Source organism: Etheostoma cragini, chromosome 4 (genome assembly GCF_013103735.1).
Source record: "Etheostoma cragini isolate CJK2018 chromosome 4, CSU_Ecrag_1.0, whole genome shotgun sequence".
In the NCBI taxonomy this organism is placed as follows: Eukaryota; Metazoa; Chordata; class Actinopteri; order Perciformes; family Percidae; genus Etheostoma; species Etheostoma cragini.
Genome location: NC_048410.1, coordinates 9366500 through 9382265, shown reverse-complemented (window position 1 = coordinate 9382265; position 15766 = coordinate 9366500). Strand labels below are relative to the sequence as shown.

The 15766-nt window shown below is 40.2% G+C and overlaps 3 protein-coding genes across 3 annotated transcripts in view; 2 read left to right on the top strand and 1 right to left on the bottom strand.

Annotated features, from left to right (window-relative positions):
• Positions 1 to 3575, top strand: part of LOC117943218 (limbin-like) — a 15891-nt gene extending 12316 nt beyond the window's left edge. The window contains exons 22-23 of the mRNA XM_034869197.1: positions 2353 to 2454; positions 2707 to 3575. Of these exons, the coding sequence (XP_034725088.1) occupies positions 2353 to 2454; positions 2707 to 3127 (523 nt within the window). The 3' untranslated portion in view covers positions 3128 to 3575. The remainder of the gene's footprint in view (positions 1 to 2352; positions 2455 to 2706) is intronic.
• Positions 3576 to 3855: 280 nt separating this feature from the next.
• Positions 3856 to 5911, top strand: LOC117943235 (cytokine-like protein 1). The gene is made up of 4 exons (XM_034869231.1): positions 3856 to 4138; positions 4245 to 4289; positions 4801 to 4947; positions 5045 to 5911. The coding sequence occupies exons 1-4, from the start codon at positions 3992 to 3994 to the stop codon at positions 5144 to 5146; spliced, it is 441 nt and encodes a 146-aa protein (XP_034725122.1). The 5' UTR covers positions 3856 to 3991; the 3' UTR covers positions 5147 to 5911.
• Positions 5912 to 12982: 7071 nt separating this feature from the next.
• msx1a (muscle segment homeobox 1a) lies at positions 12983 to 15057 on the bottom strand. The gene is made up of 2 exons (XM_034870398.1): positions 14504 to 15057; positions 12983 to 14294 (listed from the first exon to the last, which is right to left on the bottom strand). The coding sequence occupies exons 1-2, from the start codon at positions 14934 to 14936 to the stop codon at positions 13879 to 13881; spliced, it is 849 nt and encodes a 282-aa protein (XP_034726289.1). The 5' UTR covers positions 14937 to 15057; the 3' UTR covers positions 12983 to 13878.
• Positions 15058 to 15766: the final 709 nt, after the last annotated feature.

Here is a 15766-nt window from a genome sequence, read left to right as displayed (position 1 = left end):
ATTGAGGCAGTTCTGAAGGCAAAAGGGGGTCCAACACGTTACTAGCATGGGGTACCTAATAAAGTGGCCGGTGAGTGTGTGTGTGTGTGTGTGTATATATATATATATATATATATATGACAAGCTTTTGTCATGCACTTGTCTCCTAGTCCATGTTAGGAGCTCTCCTATATTATGCTCGTTTTCAGGTTCATAATTGTATTTTGAGGTTGTACCAAAATAGGGTTACATGTTTTTTAATTAAAAAACACCATATTTTTGTTGTACGGCTCCTACTGATCCTCTTTTCACCCTGTGTGTTTAGGTCTCCGTTTTAACTACTGAGTAAGACATCTCATTCCTTTACTATCTTTGTTGGGAGTCACACATGTGCAGTTGCTAGGCAATGATCAGACGATAACTTTCTCGAACTTTGGTCAGTACAAGGCAGGATTAGCTGGGAGACTTCTTCTAAACGAGGGGCACTTGTGGAATACCTGCAGAACAGGGACATGTAAATAGTTCCTTTGTTCATTATGGTGAACTAGTGTGTGTTGTAGAAGTGTTTTCCCATTGAAAATGAGCTAGCATGCTACGGTTTGCCACCTCGTCTCGGCTAGTGATGTTTAAAGCTGTGGAACAGCTCACCCGGGGACTAAAGTTAAAGTTAGAGGACGTCCAGAAACCCGTATTCACCCGTAAATTTGTATGTGTGTGGAAGCACCAGAGACACAAAATCACACCCCAAATCCCAGATAGTGATTTTTTTATAATATGTGCACTTTAAATATGTTCCCCAATTTCTAATGTATTTCCCTCCTTTCTTTAAGAGAAAAAAAAAGAATAAAACAATTTGAATATAGTTAAAACCTTTTTTGTTCCAAGTATGCGACCACAGTATGATCAATTCAAGTTATGCGGTTTAAGAAAGTAATTTTTTGACTGAAGCCACTGATATGAAGAAACTAAAAAACATGTGTTTAAACACTGGCTGAAACAAACTCATCTCCAAGCATTGTTTTAGATTTAAATACTGTTTGTACACGATTCCACAAAGGTCCTTCTTCCCTGAGCCAAGATCGAAAGATAAATGATTATACCCATCATTTAATTTCCCCTCTCTTCCTGATACTCTGGAACACTCACTGGCCCCCGCTGAGTCTGGATTACTTAACTGATGAATCATGTCTCATGCATGAGGACCGGAGCTGTCTGGCCATAGGACAAGAGAATGAAAATGGAACAATATGCAAAACATGTGTTTTTGTTCTCTTTTTCAGCTCTTTACTTTCTGCTTTTTGTTTGCAGAATAGAGTTTAGCTGTTCTTTGGAACAATTTGTAATCTTTTCATTTCAATAGTAGGATGTGAAACATATGTTGCTAATATTTAATTTGAGAAAAAGAAATGTAGTAATCTTTTGCATCTGACGATTGTAGATACTTTGAGGTCCTTGATCAAATCACTTTATTTCTTGCCATGCAGTAGTATTATGTAAACAGCTATATCGAAAGATAAAAATAAATTATCAAATAAAGTTGAAGTGGACAGAAAATCGGCCTCTTACCTGCCCTACCAAGCAGTTTTTTTTGTTTTTTTTTATGCAAACAGGCATCGGCTAGATATGTTTTAACCTACTTAATAGGGTAGCTCCAATGCAATGTCCCTTAAAAAATGTCTGACATTATCTACATATCTCTCTACCTCCAATGTAAGACACTGTTTTCAACATTGTCTTGCTAAATTGGACTCAGAAGTAATAAATTGAGCCTAAGTTATATCAAGAAAAACTTTGAAATTGTTTGTCCTAGTACAGTTTGTTACCTCACAATGTGATCCTTTACTGTATGCTGTCTAATATTTGTAGGTAGTACAAACATGTACTTTTCCATTTTGCCTTCTGACCATTGTAACCAGTTGACAGACACTCTATTTGATGTTTTTTTACAATGTGCGTATGAACCAGGTCATGCACATGATTTGCTCTTTCTGTTTGCTTTGGGAAGCTGCTCCTTCCATGCAACATGATTGTTAAGCAAACAAACTTTTACTTATTGGAGGCCTTCTGACATATTCATTTTCTTATAAGAAAAACAGCATTGTGTGATTTTACAGTTACAATTATCCATACTTATTATTGATTGGACGGTCCTAAAACAATTTACCCTTCTAAGAAAGGGAAGAAATATCTAATCTTTGACTTTAATGGAAAAGATCACAAAGCTCTCCCTCTGAACCAATGAAAAGTTATGACAGCGTATCAGATAGCCAGGCATCCCATACCATGTTTTGATAAAAGCCAATTATTGTCTGCAAAGATTGTATCGCACTTGCATTTTTATATATTCACTATATTTTATGACCTTTTGACCAGGTGTGCCGGGGGGGTGAACAGACCTCTTTCTGTCAAACTGCGAGAAGACATGGTGCATAAAAATATGCCAAATATGCCAAGCTGCACTTTGGAAAGAGAGAGGTGAGTTCAACACATTGTTGTGTCTCGCTAATGGCTGCTGTATAAGGACCTGATGTTACGCTTTCTTCAAGACTATTTTGTAGATCAGGGATCACCAACCTCATAGACAAATTCTTATTTGATGTGTAATATGCCTTTCATCAGTTAACATGGCTGGGGTGCATTGACCACATGCATGCATGCATACATGAGGTAAGCCCTTTAACACTCCAAGCCCACTAACAACAGCTCCTTTGTCCTCCTAAATCTCAGACTCCAGGAAAACAGGCAATGCCTGATGGAAAAACTGCTCCCCAGAGACCATCCCCTGGCTTCCGGAGATGTTGCACCACTGCTGGTTAAAGAGAAAGGAAAGGAGGACAGTTTCACTGAAGCACAACGGCCTATTCATGAATCAATCCTGACAGAAAACACAGTTACAGAGCAGCAAAATGACACTGCAAAGGAAAGGTTTGTGGACACAGTGAATGAAACATTACACAGCCCGGCAGAGGAATACATGATGCCGACCTCTGCCAGCGGTGTACTTGGCGTCCCTGCTACTGGAGAGAGGTTATTTGTGTTCCGGGATCAACCCGATTCAAGTGGCAGTGTGGGTGCTCCTAAAAGAAAAAAGAAAAAGAACTTTCTCAATCTGAAGAAAGGCTCAGTGGCTCCATCAAACCTTTCTTGAGACTTTCTAACATTGTCTTTTGCAAGGTTTTATGATGATGGTAGTACTTTATCACGATATATAATATTAGAATTTAAAATAAGCCAATATATTTTCAGTGTGGTATGTTGCATTAGGGTTACATAAAGGAGGTTGACAAACAGTTTCATTATTTTCAATTGTGTTCACTGGCTTGAATCTTTTAAGAGGTGGGAAATATCAACTGAACTACAGACTCATTTTCACTTTAGAAATGTGTTATTGGGGGAAAATAACAGATTAAAACCTCCATGCCAGTGTTGATGTGCACTGCAATAATATTAATAGTATTATTATTCTTGTTCAAAACTCCAGATATTAGACAAGTTACTGAGTGTTTGTGGTTTGATGTGAGGATTGAATACCTCCCTACACCCAAGATGCACAGGTAGCCTACATGACATGTGCAGAATTCTAAGTTCTATCATGTTTATCATGTTTACCAGTTTAAATCCATTTTGTAAAATAAAATGTTGTTGAAAGTCATGAATACAAATCAAACGTCCCACTGAATTTTTCTATTATTGTTTTGCTATGTACGTGATAGCTCTCATTAATATCCTGATTTTAGGAGTTGACAATGTCTCCACATGTGTTGAGGGAAACGTTGCGAAATGTGTGGCTGTGTTTACAGCAGCAGAAGCTCAATCGTCGTTGGAATTTGGCAGCGTGCGTGAACGGAGTGTTTGCGACACCAACTGTTTCCCCCCCTCAGACTGCTCCACGTCATCGTCCCCTCCACCACTCCATCCTTAAAACGGCTGCAAAACTACTCCTCTTTACTATTTTAACTCCGTTGACCGCCACGGCAGCTGGAAGCGGTCCGTAACATCAGTGTTCTCCGACATGAGGCTGGGACTCGCCACCCTCGCGTGTTTCTTCAGCTTTGTCTGGCTGTCGGAATGCGCTCCTCCGACCTGCTACTCCAGAGCGCTCGGCCTCAGCAAAGAAGTCATGTCTCTGCTGGATAAAATACACACGTACAGTCGGACGGTAAGCGCTTTGACCTCCATTGCATTGTCACATTGTGCACACTGGGCTGCGTAGACTAGTACACCCTGTTATGTACTCTCTAACGGTCACGTTTGTTGGGTTGCAGAAAACGTGCGCTGAGGTTCTACCCACGATCTTCCTTGATGTGCATGTAAGTTTCAAACAATGGAGGAGTACATGTATGATGTGGGACACACGGCTGCTGAAAGTGTTTAAAAGGGAATTGGGAAATTTGATTATCAGTTTTGTTTTTGTTTTTCTACTAGCAACCCCCTTTCCTCTACTGATAACCACCCAGTCATTTCAAAAATTCCGGTTATCTATTAAAAACTAAGGGAATTAATTAAATGCAAAATCAATAAGTTAGATGTGAGCTGTAGCTTTCACTAAGCGCACAACTTTTAACTTTGCACAGGAAGCTAATTCAATACAAATCAATGTATACTCTGACAAATCCTACCTAATATGGTAGCGCTTCCCGTTTGTGTGTTTGAGGGTTTATGAGAGTAATCTAGATTAAAAAAAAATGTAAATACTGTAAATCTTTCATGCAAAAACTAAATCTAAATTTTATAAAAAAAGAATAATTTGCTAGAAGATTCGTATACAGTTTGAGAGGACACTGTTCATTTAAAAAATAAAAAAATCTCTTATGTTTCTAGAACGCATGTGTCACAACCAAGCTCCGTGACTTTCTGTATGTGGTGCTGAACCATCCTGACCAGTCCTGCAGAGAACGTCCCAGAATGGTGCTGCTCAAACGTAAAATCCAGAACTTGCACACCATTATCACCAGAGTCTGTTATCGGGTAAGAGCATCTAAAACGCCTGCAATGGTTTTTCTTCTTATTCGCTCTTATTTTCAGGCTTGAGGTTCTTGACCACGTGTCTTTGTTTGGTTGGCAGGACCTGGTGTTTTTCACAGATGACTGTGAGGCTATTGACACTGGACACAGCAGCCCTTACTATGCAGAGGACAGGCTTCAGCTACTGCAAGAGGAGAGATAATCAACACACACACACACACACACACACAGCAGATGACAGACGCCCACCGGTTTGTTATTCATAAAAACACATGAGCAATATGTAGAATGGAAACGCATATACAATACACACCGCAGCCTGCTCTGTATTAGATGCATCATAAACAATGCACACAGGGTGCTGTTTCATGTTTTACCTAGTTGGCTCTGCGTTAGCTGCACGCTCATAGTAGTGGACATGTGTGGCTACATTCCAGCAAGGAGTCGAGAATTTTCACAGGAAATTTGCTGAATGCCAACCATGCCATTGAAAACCTTACAATAATAAAGCAATAAGAGATGCTTGTGAGCCGGTTTTAACCGCTGCTTACTTACATGGGCTATAATCAAAGGTCCATGTGTCATTAAGAGAAATAAGTTGTGTTGCCATAACCCTTGGTCTGACTTAAAGGAACACTACACAGCATTTTGTAAATATTTGAAGAGCTGAACATGGTGGTTTAAAATGTTACGTAAGAAATAGATGTACCAAACATTGCTTTCTCACACTCAGTCGTAGAGTACACTCCTTCAGAATTTTATCACAAAAACTTACGACAGTACTGCTGCTTGTGCTAAAGCTGAATAAAAATGCAAATGATCTTGGCCTGAAGCAGAATGTATATAAAATATGAGAGCCCTCACTGTTGTAAACATATTAGACACTTGCCTGTGTTTATGTACACTTAAAGACAATCCATATGTCTTGCATTATGTAATAAAACTTCTCTTTATGTATCAGCTTGTATGTTCTCTGAAGTTATTTCCAAAATGTCTGCCAATGGATCCTGGGAAACAAACTACTGTGACAAAACTGGCCCGTGTCGAGTGTGTGAATCAGCATCAATCATGTTTTCTACAATAAGTATTACATTTTTTTTAATTTAAACAAAGAAGGTTATGTACACTCTGACTGATGCTCTGATTTTCACTCAGCATGGGACCGTTACTGATGCATTTTACTTTTTTTGAGGCAAAATGAAGTTTTCACCACTAGACTGAAATACATTTGCATTTTAAGTAATCATTTTCCTTTTTGCTAAGCAAAAATAAGCTGGTTGTTATGTTTTGAAAATGTGATTGATGAACTGTAAGTGAAACAATGTGGGTTTTACACAAATCACAGCCCCCAGCTTCACAAATAAGCCACAGTTGCTGTTATTTTGATAACAGTGTTATGACATGTTGGATTTGGGAACAATTCAGCCCCTCTGATTTGATTTATGTCCTCTACTGCCCTCTGGTGGCCAGAACCAACTATCTTCACTTGCTGAGAGGCAGTTTTGCTGGCAATGCTATGTGTAGCTTCCAGCAAGGTGTTGTTTGACAACTCTCCCTGTTGGTTTCACTTGGGTGAAAAAACGATGATGTATTTACCAAAAGAAATAATCAAATTCACAACCTCCATGGTTGTTTGTAAATGATTTGCCTTTCTGACAACATACATGGGTTCCTGATATTGCCCCCATTAATCCCGTCTTGCATATTTTGCAGAAGTACCTGTCCCATATGCGGAGCTCCAGTTTCTGTTGTTACTTTGCTGTTGTTTGCTGCTTGAACCTGGTGCTGCCAATGTTGCTGACTTTATCTCTGCATTACAGAAATACCGTCAACTGGGAAATAAGATGATTGACATGTGTCCTTTTGTCTGCATATGGCTTGATTGATTGAGATAGCTTGTGTTTCCATGTTGTCTATTTCATGTGTTAGGCCTGCTACCTTACACAATGACTTTGTCTTAGTATGGACTGAAATACATTGCATGCCTTGTGTGGGATTGAGGAGTGCTGAAAAATCTCTGTCCACAGTTCAAATGATTTTCAGTCGTCTTGAGGGTTGTTGGGTTACCAGTTATGCAGGAGCGGTGCTGTCCCTAAATCAGGCCCATCAGGCCATTCTGTAGGCTGATTAAGAGCCACTGTACACATCTAATAGTCATCCATTTACTATTAGTTTCCATAACTGCTTGTTCAAGGTTTATTCTCAGAGAGTTTGATAGTACCGTGATCTGTCACAAGGTGGTGCTGGTTGTTGCAGTTCCATATTGCCACATCAGATAAGTCAATGGCTCTCCATCATTTTATGCCGCCTATATAAAGGTGTTACTGACAGACAGCTAAACTCTCTCTCTCTCTCTCTCTCTCTCTGTGTTTCACTGTGAGTTATTATTAACAATTTCTTGATTTTTTTTATTTCCAGATTTGATAACTAAGATGCAGCCCTGAAATCTGTCAAAACAATCAAATCTGCAGCCGTTACGTCGAAAAGGTCCAAACTAGTTCCTGCTGTGATGAGAAGTAACTAACAATGTTTCAGTAAGTGGTCCAAACTAATGTTTACAAAGATATTCAAACTTCTGATAATGTTGCAGTATTGCAATCAGCAAACCTAGAGGTTTTTAAGTTGTATGGCGCAATATTGCATGGTGGTTATATCACTGTTCACAATACCGTCACAACATTTGATCATTCTGTAAACACTGGGACTAAAAAAAAAACTCTCACAGCTCGGTCAGTCCTGTGCAGAAGATCATTTCCGAATCATTTAACAGACTGCCGTTTAAAGGGAGCCTGGAATAAGTATGATTTTCTTTTTGTGCCATAAATCTGAACCCTCAGGTTTGAACCCCTCACTGCTAATTACCTAACCAACAAAAACAAAAATGTTAGTCAGCAGCATGTGGCTTGTTAAGGAATCAGCCCACAGTGGGGTTATAAAGCTTAATTGCTGTGCTTATTGATCATCATTAGAGGGCCGCTTAATCCACGGTATTTTCTATCATTAGGCAAAATGAGAACAGAACATTTAAACCACAGGCGGCCAAGTAATTTCACAATTTAATGTTCTGTGACACTGCACCAAAAATGTTAAATGCTGCACAATAAAAACAACAACAACTTAGCCGAAGGGTGACAGTAATCATTCTCTGCTTTGTTGAAATAAATTAGCTTGTAAAGGACAGATCAGAAACCTGTTTACATTAAAGCATCGCTGATGCACTTTTGTTTATGGGGGTTTTCGGGCAATTTTCCATCACATTTAGCACTTTTATTGCAGCTTAAAAGAAATGTTGCATCATTAGTCCACGTAAGGAAATGGTTCCCCACCCCTAATTTCCAATAGATGATTGGCACCCTCTCCACACTGTTGTAACCATGCTGCTCAGTAAATTAGCTTGGGGCTCAAAACTCTCACATATTTGACCAAAGCTTCCCCTCCTGTCCACAGTAAACATACCTTATAAACGGACAACTGCTCCATTATTTTGCACGTTGACGTAATTATTTAAGAAAGGGTCAAAGGAGCACTTCTTATGGCATGGTGAGGTAAATAAAGTTAACTCGGCTTAAAAAACGGCTATTAATTGTAATCGATCATTGGGAGGTTACTCTATTGGAATGTCGGTGGTTAATTCATTTTATTCATACTCGAGATAGCCCTCATTCACAATGACATAGAGTTACAAAGACAAAGAAAACAACACAGAGAAACAAGCAGCACCATCTTGAAAATATATGCACTAAAACTTGTCCAAAAAGGAAAAAAAACAATGTGATAAACAGATCAGGACAACCAGGATGCACAAGAAGTACAACTTGATAAAGCAGTTACAAGTACAAGTTTGGAGGTTTAAAATCAGATTTCCAATGTCCAAAAGGCACAAGTGAGTTGATTTTAATAACAGCAGCCTAAGTGACTAAACCCTGGTTATGAACATATAGGTCAACCAAAAACAAGGGTTTTTGGTTGACCTATTTTGGTCTACTCAATGCAAGTAGACCAAGGCCTCTAGTGAACACTGCAAGCCATACAAGCTGAAATGAAGAGGTGTATAACCGAATCAGCTTAAACCAGGGGGTCTTTAACATTTTAGGCCAAGGACCCCTTAACTGAAAGAGGGACAGGGTAAGGACCCCCTACTACATATACTGTATAACATAGTTGCTTATTAAACTGGGCTGGATGGATGGAAACGTATGGATATTATTTATACATCATGTTTTAATGTTAAACATACATGTGTAAAGCACAGTGAATCCTTAAACCATAATGGCTACCTTATGGTTATCTTCAACGTGTAAATCAAATGTTTTTTCCCTCACAAATGGGCCAATTTATCTTTGCTAATTACATGTTGGATTCATATTGATGTAAGTTTTCAGAAATTTTTATTTAGAAAAGAAAAAATGTTTACTTCATTTGGTGGGCCCTCTGCACTAACTCTGAGGACCCCCTAGGGGTCACGGACCCCCTGATGAACATCTCTGCTTTATAATATAGACTCAACAACAGTTGTATCACCATTGCGGAAAAACTCAAACTGATGAACAGATCAGTGTAGTGATAAATAGTAAGCAATAGCTTATGTATTATTTCTGATATAGTAAAGATATTCATCTGCAGTATATGCCCGTTGCGTCCACGCCATCCATCCACATAAAATGTCCATAATTCAAGTCTATGTAGTCCTTTTAATATTGACTTTTACTGTATGATAGACTTCATGGTGCGCTGACTGCATTTCATTGCTTTGATACTGCCCAATGGCAACATCTGGTTGTCTGCAGGAGACTGAATTTATAGGTCTTTTTGGTAAAGACAGCCGCAAATAATTGGTGCTGATGGCTATCTTTGCTGGTAACAGAACATTGATTTACAACATTTTTGCGGCACTATCAATAGTATTTACAGCACGTGGCTGTGACTGACTAAGGCCTCGAGCCGTATTGCAGAGCAAGGACGTGGCGGCGCGTTCATGTTCTACAGTCTGCCGGTTAAATGAGGTTATTATTTACATTTTAGGATGGAAATAGTAACCATTGTCCTGCGGCCCAACGCCTTTATTTCAGCCTGCGCTATACTGTACACATAGGCCTACATGTGAAATTAAGATTGTAAGAATGTAAGAACAGGTGAAAAAATCTGAGTAGGCCTAATTAAAAATGTCTTTTTATTTACGCTTACCTTTTTTTTTACACGTGGACAGGAGACATTTTCTCATTAAGCAGACAAGAAAATAAACGTTTCAAGAAATAAATTCCTATACTGAAGGGGGAAATCACAGCATGCATCTTCAAATTTTTCAAAGGGCCCAGTGATTTTAAAGGTCGTTCCCAGGATAGTTTTACTTTTTGGCACTATTTTAAAAACAATTATCGCTCTGGTTCATTCACTCACTCACTCAGAGTTTACATTTGGCTGAAAAAAACGAAAAGGCCAGACGCCATATGTAGGCCTACTCACTGAGATAGGCCTATAGCCTAACATTGTTATGATGTAGATTAATTTGGTCTTCGCGTATGGATAAATGGTGGACAATAATTTCAGTATTGTGGATAGTTTATTGAGTTGATTTTTATTTTTTTCGAAACAAGAGCTTTTTATGTTACTCCTAGTCTGAACAGAAGGTGGTGGTGTGGTATCTGATAGAAAAAGTGAGAAAGTAACCTGCAAAGGCTATTTCATGGATCTCTCCCCACACACACACACACACACACACACACACTTCCCTCAATCAAATGATTAGGTTCCAATGAACCTAGTTCAGCATACATTAAAGTTTCGACTCATTACACTGTCAACACTGTGTATGATATATTGAATAAAATCACAGTAGCTGATGAACCTTTGCAACTCGCGCCCGCCTATCTAACACCCATTTATTAGTATAAAAGTCACATTAAATGTGCACACATTTCAGTACTTACAAGGCCATCACAGCTAGAAATAAAGAACCAAATAACGTTAATACGTTTCTAACAGCGACTTCATTGACTAAACTCTGGTGTCAAATCATTGTATTTAAATATTAGGCTACTAGTTTTAGAATAAAGCCTCATTTTTTGGTCAAGTATCATACAGGTCAAAAGGCCTTTTGATATTTTTTTGGTAAATATAGATTTGGGGATATTATCCTTTCAAAGTATGCTACCCGGCAGATTTTACAGAAAAAAATCAGCTTGGGTCTCTTAATTTTTCCTCTGGCTTCATATGTTGCATTTAAAGTGTTTCTTAACATTGTTTGTTAATTAAAGAATAAGCCAACATCAAATTTGGCTACACACTTATTTTGATAACTTTTATTAATTTCTCACTCACAAAAAGTCCCAAGACGTATAGGCTATAAGTGAAAAAAGGTTAAAGGTCTAACACACACTCCCTCCTCCCCTATTATAATAAGCATCTATCCGAGCTGTGTAGGTGACTTCTAATAACCCATTTTCCCTTTTCTTGGGGATCAAGGGGTTTAACAGAGTCAAACAGCCTCCTGTGATCTTCTGGATGATATAAACAAGGGAGTTCTGTTTTCCGTTGGGCTCCTGGCAAGATTGAAAGCCGGGGACAAAAGACTGAAGAGTTACAAGAATGGAGGGATCCCCTTTGGCTCTTTTGTGTCAAGTTTCTCTTCTAGTCAGATAGAGCGTTCATCCGTGTGATTTAAGTGTATTGTCAGGGATTATGTATTAATTCATAGATATGGTCTAATGGAGCGGACATTGTCAGAGGTGAATACAATGCTAGATAAATAAAATAAACCTCCACTATGAACTAAAGTCAACTCTGCACTCTTAATTGAAACTACATTCATTTAAAAAAAAAAAAGTAGCCTATAGTAATGTTTTAAAATTGAGTGTGGGATTAAACACTTGGGAAGTGATGCTTTAAACATGTGTGTCTAAAAGCTAGATAAATGCTACCATTGCTGCCCTTGTTTAGGACAGCAGCTTGTTAGCGCTGAGGAGGAAATCACAGTGCAGAGAGGAGAAGTGTTGCCGGTCCCAGTCCCCCGTTGACATTTTAGGAATGATAAAAGTTCCGCCTTGCCTGGAGCTACAGCCTCGCTGGAGCCGGCCTCCGTCTGCGGCAGATTGCCTTTGCTCATTACAGCAATTATTTTACTCCTTAACCCTTGCCTGAATGGCAGAGAACTCAAGAGAAAGCCTTTAAAACTGCTGTTGAGTGGTCTGTAATTTCCCCCTATCTGATCTGTTTTTTCTTTCATTAAGGTCTTCCTGATGGCAGTAAATGACTCCAGCGTTCATCTGAAGGATGTCATATTTTCTTCACGCGCGCCAGTCAGGTAATTCGTTTGTACACACGAGTTCTAACACCCTGTCTTCTCCATAATGGGATGTCAACTGGCTCATTTTACAACCTAAATACTCAATAATGACACTCCATGTGGATTGTTTACAAGCAATTTAGCCCAGAGAAGAAATCTCCAATATGTATCGGTATGTTTTGAAGTCAGCGCCCCCCCCACGCCCTCAACTCATCTGGCGCCAACAAAATCTAGGTTAGTTGTTCCAAAGCAATAAGCAACAGCTGTAGCAATACATTCCCCCCAAATAATATGTGTCAAGTTTAAATGCACGCTGCACGCCGGAAATATGTGCACATAAAGTGTGAAATATTCGAATTGAAGATTTGGGGACATTATATTATTGTCAATATGTGAATATGGTGTGGGTCACATAAAGCTTTTAGACGGCGCAATGGCATTCCACAAAGCACAATATTTAAATTATGCTAATCAATATTGCTAATTTTATTTGTAACACTCTTTACCAGGCCTGATAATAATGATCCCTTCTGCTTTTTCCCCATATAAACTTGTTTGTCTCAATATGCGATGCAATGTCCGATAACTCACAACAGGCCCACACTTCTTCTTAAAAATAGATAAAGAATTGTAAAACACCTGCCATAAAAAATAAGAAAATGTTATTTTGAAGCACAGTTTATCCTACTGCTTTGTGAAAGAAGTATGTAATAACCTACAGGCCCCATGCAAGTGTCAGTCAAAACGAACAACTGCTTAATGAAAAAGAATAAACAATTTATTAAGTTATGTCACAAATATATTCATAATATAAATGAGAATATTCTTCAAATATACATTATTGTACAGTACACATATCCCTTCCGAAGGGAATCATTCCAACAACAGACAGTGCTGTTATGAAAACAAATGCTGTGGTTCTCCAAATTCCCAAAGAGCATTACTTGACACCGGATTCAGTAACCCACTATAGTTACGCATTGATACAAATGCAAAAACAAATGTTTGTTTGCAGTGTGACAGCCACCCACTAATGCTATATGATGCCCAACATGAATTGGTTGGTGCAAAATGTGAAGGTGCGCATTAGTCTCTGACTTACTCATAGCAGTTGGTTTAATAGCCCTTTTACCTGCTGGTGGAAGTGGAGCAGTGGGCTATCTTTGACACACTGTGGCACACAGCATAGCGTCCATACTTGACTGTCCACTCGTGATATATCACAGGCCTACAGTTATTAAGTTGTTTTCCACCTCTGCACCGCAAAATGTCCATTTTAGAGTCATTTAGTCTCACACTCAGAGATTATTTTCTGAAATAAGATTTCCATAAATTCGTTCTTGATTGGCGTTGTCCACTGACAAAACCCGATGTAAGACTCAATATTAAATGACTAATACAACTGGATTATTTTTTTGCAGTGTTTGAACTTACTGGCGAGGTCAGGAGAAGTGGATAAACTTCAAGGTCCTCAGAAGGGGGTCTGTATTAAGGCATTGGCCCCCTGACAGGATGTGACACTGAGCTCACCGCCGGGATGCCTCTTCGTTTTGTGTCAGCACACCTGTCCGAAGGGCCCCTCTCGCTCGGAAAGTAGCCTAGTCTTAACACCTTGTGTCCCACTGCACGTGCCCCTCGTCCTGCGTCTCATGTCAAGCGAGGTGGTACATACTGTATCCGAGGTGAGCGGCGTACAGTCCCACAGGGGAAACCGGCAGAGAGTGCCTCTGGAACGGGTGAGACCCGTAGGACGCAGGCACGTGCGCACCGAGAGGAAATGAAATCCCGAAAGCTGGAGGCAGCATAGGTTTAGCTGCCATTTTCAGTTTTTCAAGTTCTGCCTCCTGCAGCCGCTTTGCTTTCGCTCTCCTGTTCTGAAACCAGATTTTGACCTGGGTCTCCGTCAAGTTGAGGGAACTGGAGAACTCTGCCCGCTCGGCGATGGAAAGATACTGCTTCTGGCGGAACTTCCTCTCCAGGGCCAGCAGCTGGGACGTAGTGAAGGGGGTCCGGGGCTTTCGGTTCGTCTTGTGTTTTCGCAGGGGACACGCGGGAGGACTCAACCTTCCTGTAAGAGGACAAAACGCTTGCATTTAAAAACCTTGGATTCCAATGCGCAATGCTGAATCCACACTAGACAAACAAACTGAGTAAAAGTTCTCAAAACACGTCGACTAAGAAAGAAATCCTATTCCATAAAAGTCTGAACATGAGAATCATATTACAAATATTTAATATATATATATATTATTCATTTTGCACTGACGCCAAACTTACGTGGAGGAGTAGGAGAAAAACGAGGACTCTGTAACCATGAAGTTCTGTCATTACTGTCGGGGCTCTCGGGTTTGATCAATACGTCTTCTGGCATGTTCATGATGTCGTCCACCGAAAACGAGGAGCTCATGGCTAAAGCAGGAACTGAAGAATCCAGACTACCGAAAGAGCCCATCCTTACGACCTTTCCCAACGCATGGGACGTCCCGGGAACGGACGGGGCATCCGGGGATGCCACCTCTCTGCTGGGTTTCCTGTCAGCCATCAGTGCCTCCACGCTGAAGGGCAAAATAGCAACTTTGGGCTTCACCGTCTCCTCCGTGGGGCTCAGACTGGTCTGCATCTCGCCTCTGCTGCCGAGAACGGAGCGGGGAGGGAGTTCTTCAGATTTCAAACCAGCGGTCAAAGCTGACATGGCGATCGATGGGGCCATACAGGTCCGACTGGCACGGGTTAGGTGACTAGTTGACTCTAGTGGGTTCAGTAGAAAGAGTTACACAAAGTTGTTCCACCCTAAGGTGACGGTATCCTCATGTTTATGTGACCGAATTGGAGTGCAGGGTTATAATAAGGCAGACGTGGAGAGAGAGGCAGCCAATCAGGGGCGAGATGGGCTGGTCCTGGACTCAAAGAGAGAAAGAGAGAGAGAGAGAGGGGTAGAGAGAGCAAGAGAGAGAGAGAGAGAGAGAGAGAGAGAGAGAGAAAATCAGTAGGCAGTTGACAATAGTTACTTTTTTAGAACGAGAAACTTCAGATAAACAAAGACAGTAAACTCTTAAAGGGCCATGGCTTCATCAAGACTTAATACACAATGATGTTAGTCAACCCTATAATGATCCATTACGTTATTGGCATTTTTTAATGTGCATTATTTCTATTATTACTTTGTTGTTTATTATATATCATAACTTTTATGTCCCAAACATTGTGACATGCTGTATTCACATCCAGCCATATGATGGCTGGTTTTGGCCATGTGCTAAACCTGCTGAAGTGAGTCCGGAATGTGTACTGTTCTTTATGTGATGAGCCTTTTGCAGTGCGCTGTTTATTGATGGCTGCGGGGCTCTAATCAGATTGAAACACACAGGCCTTTGCTGTCATTTGGGGGTAATTATCGGGCTTGGGGGAGGGATCACTAGGATTTTCCCTCTTTGACTACATCCATTAAAGTCAAAAATGATGTGGCGTCTGGGGCAAGGGGGAGGAGGCAGCTGGAGCCAAGGGGAGATTCAACCCGGGACTGTCATTGCTTTACCTGGC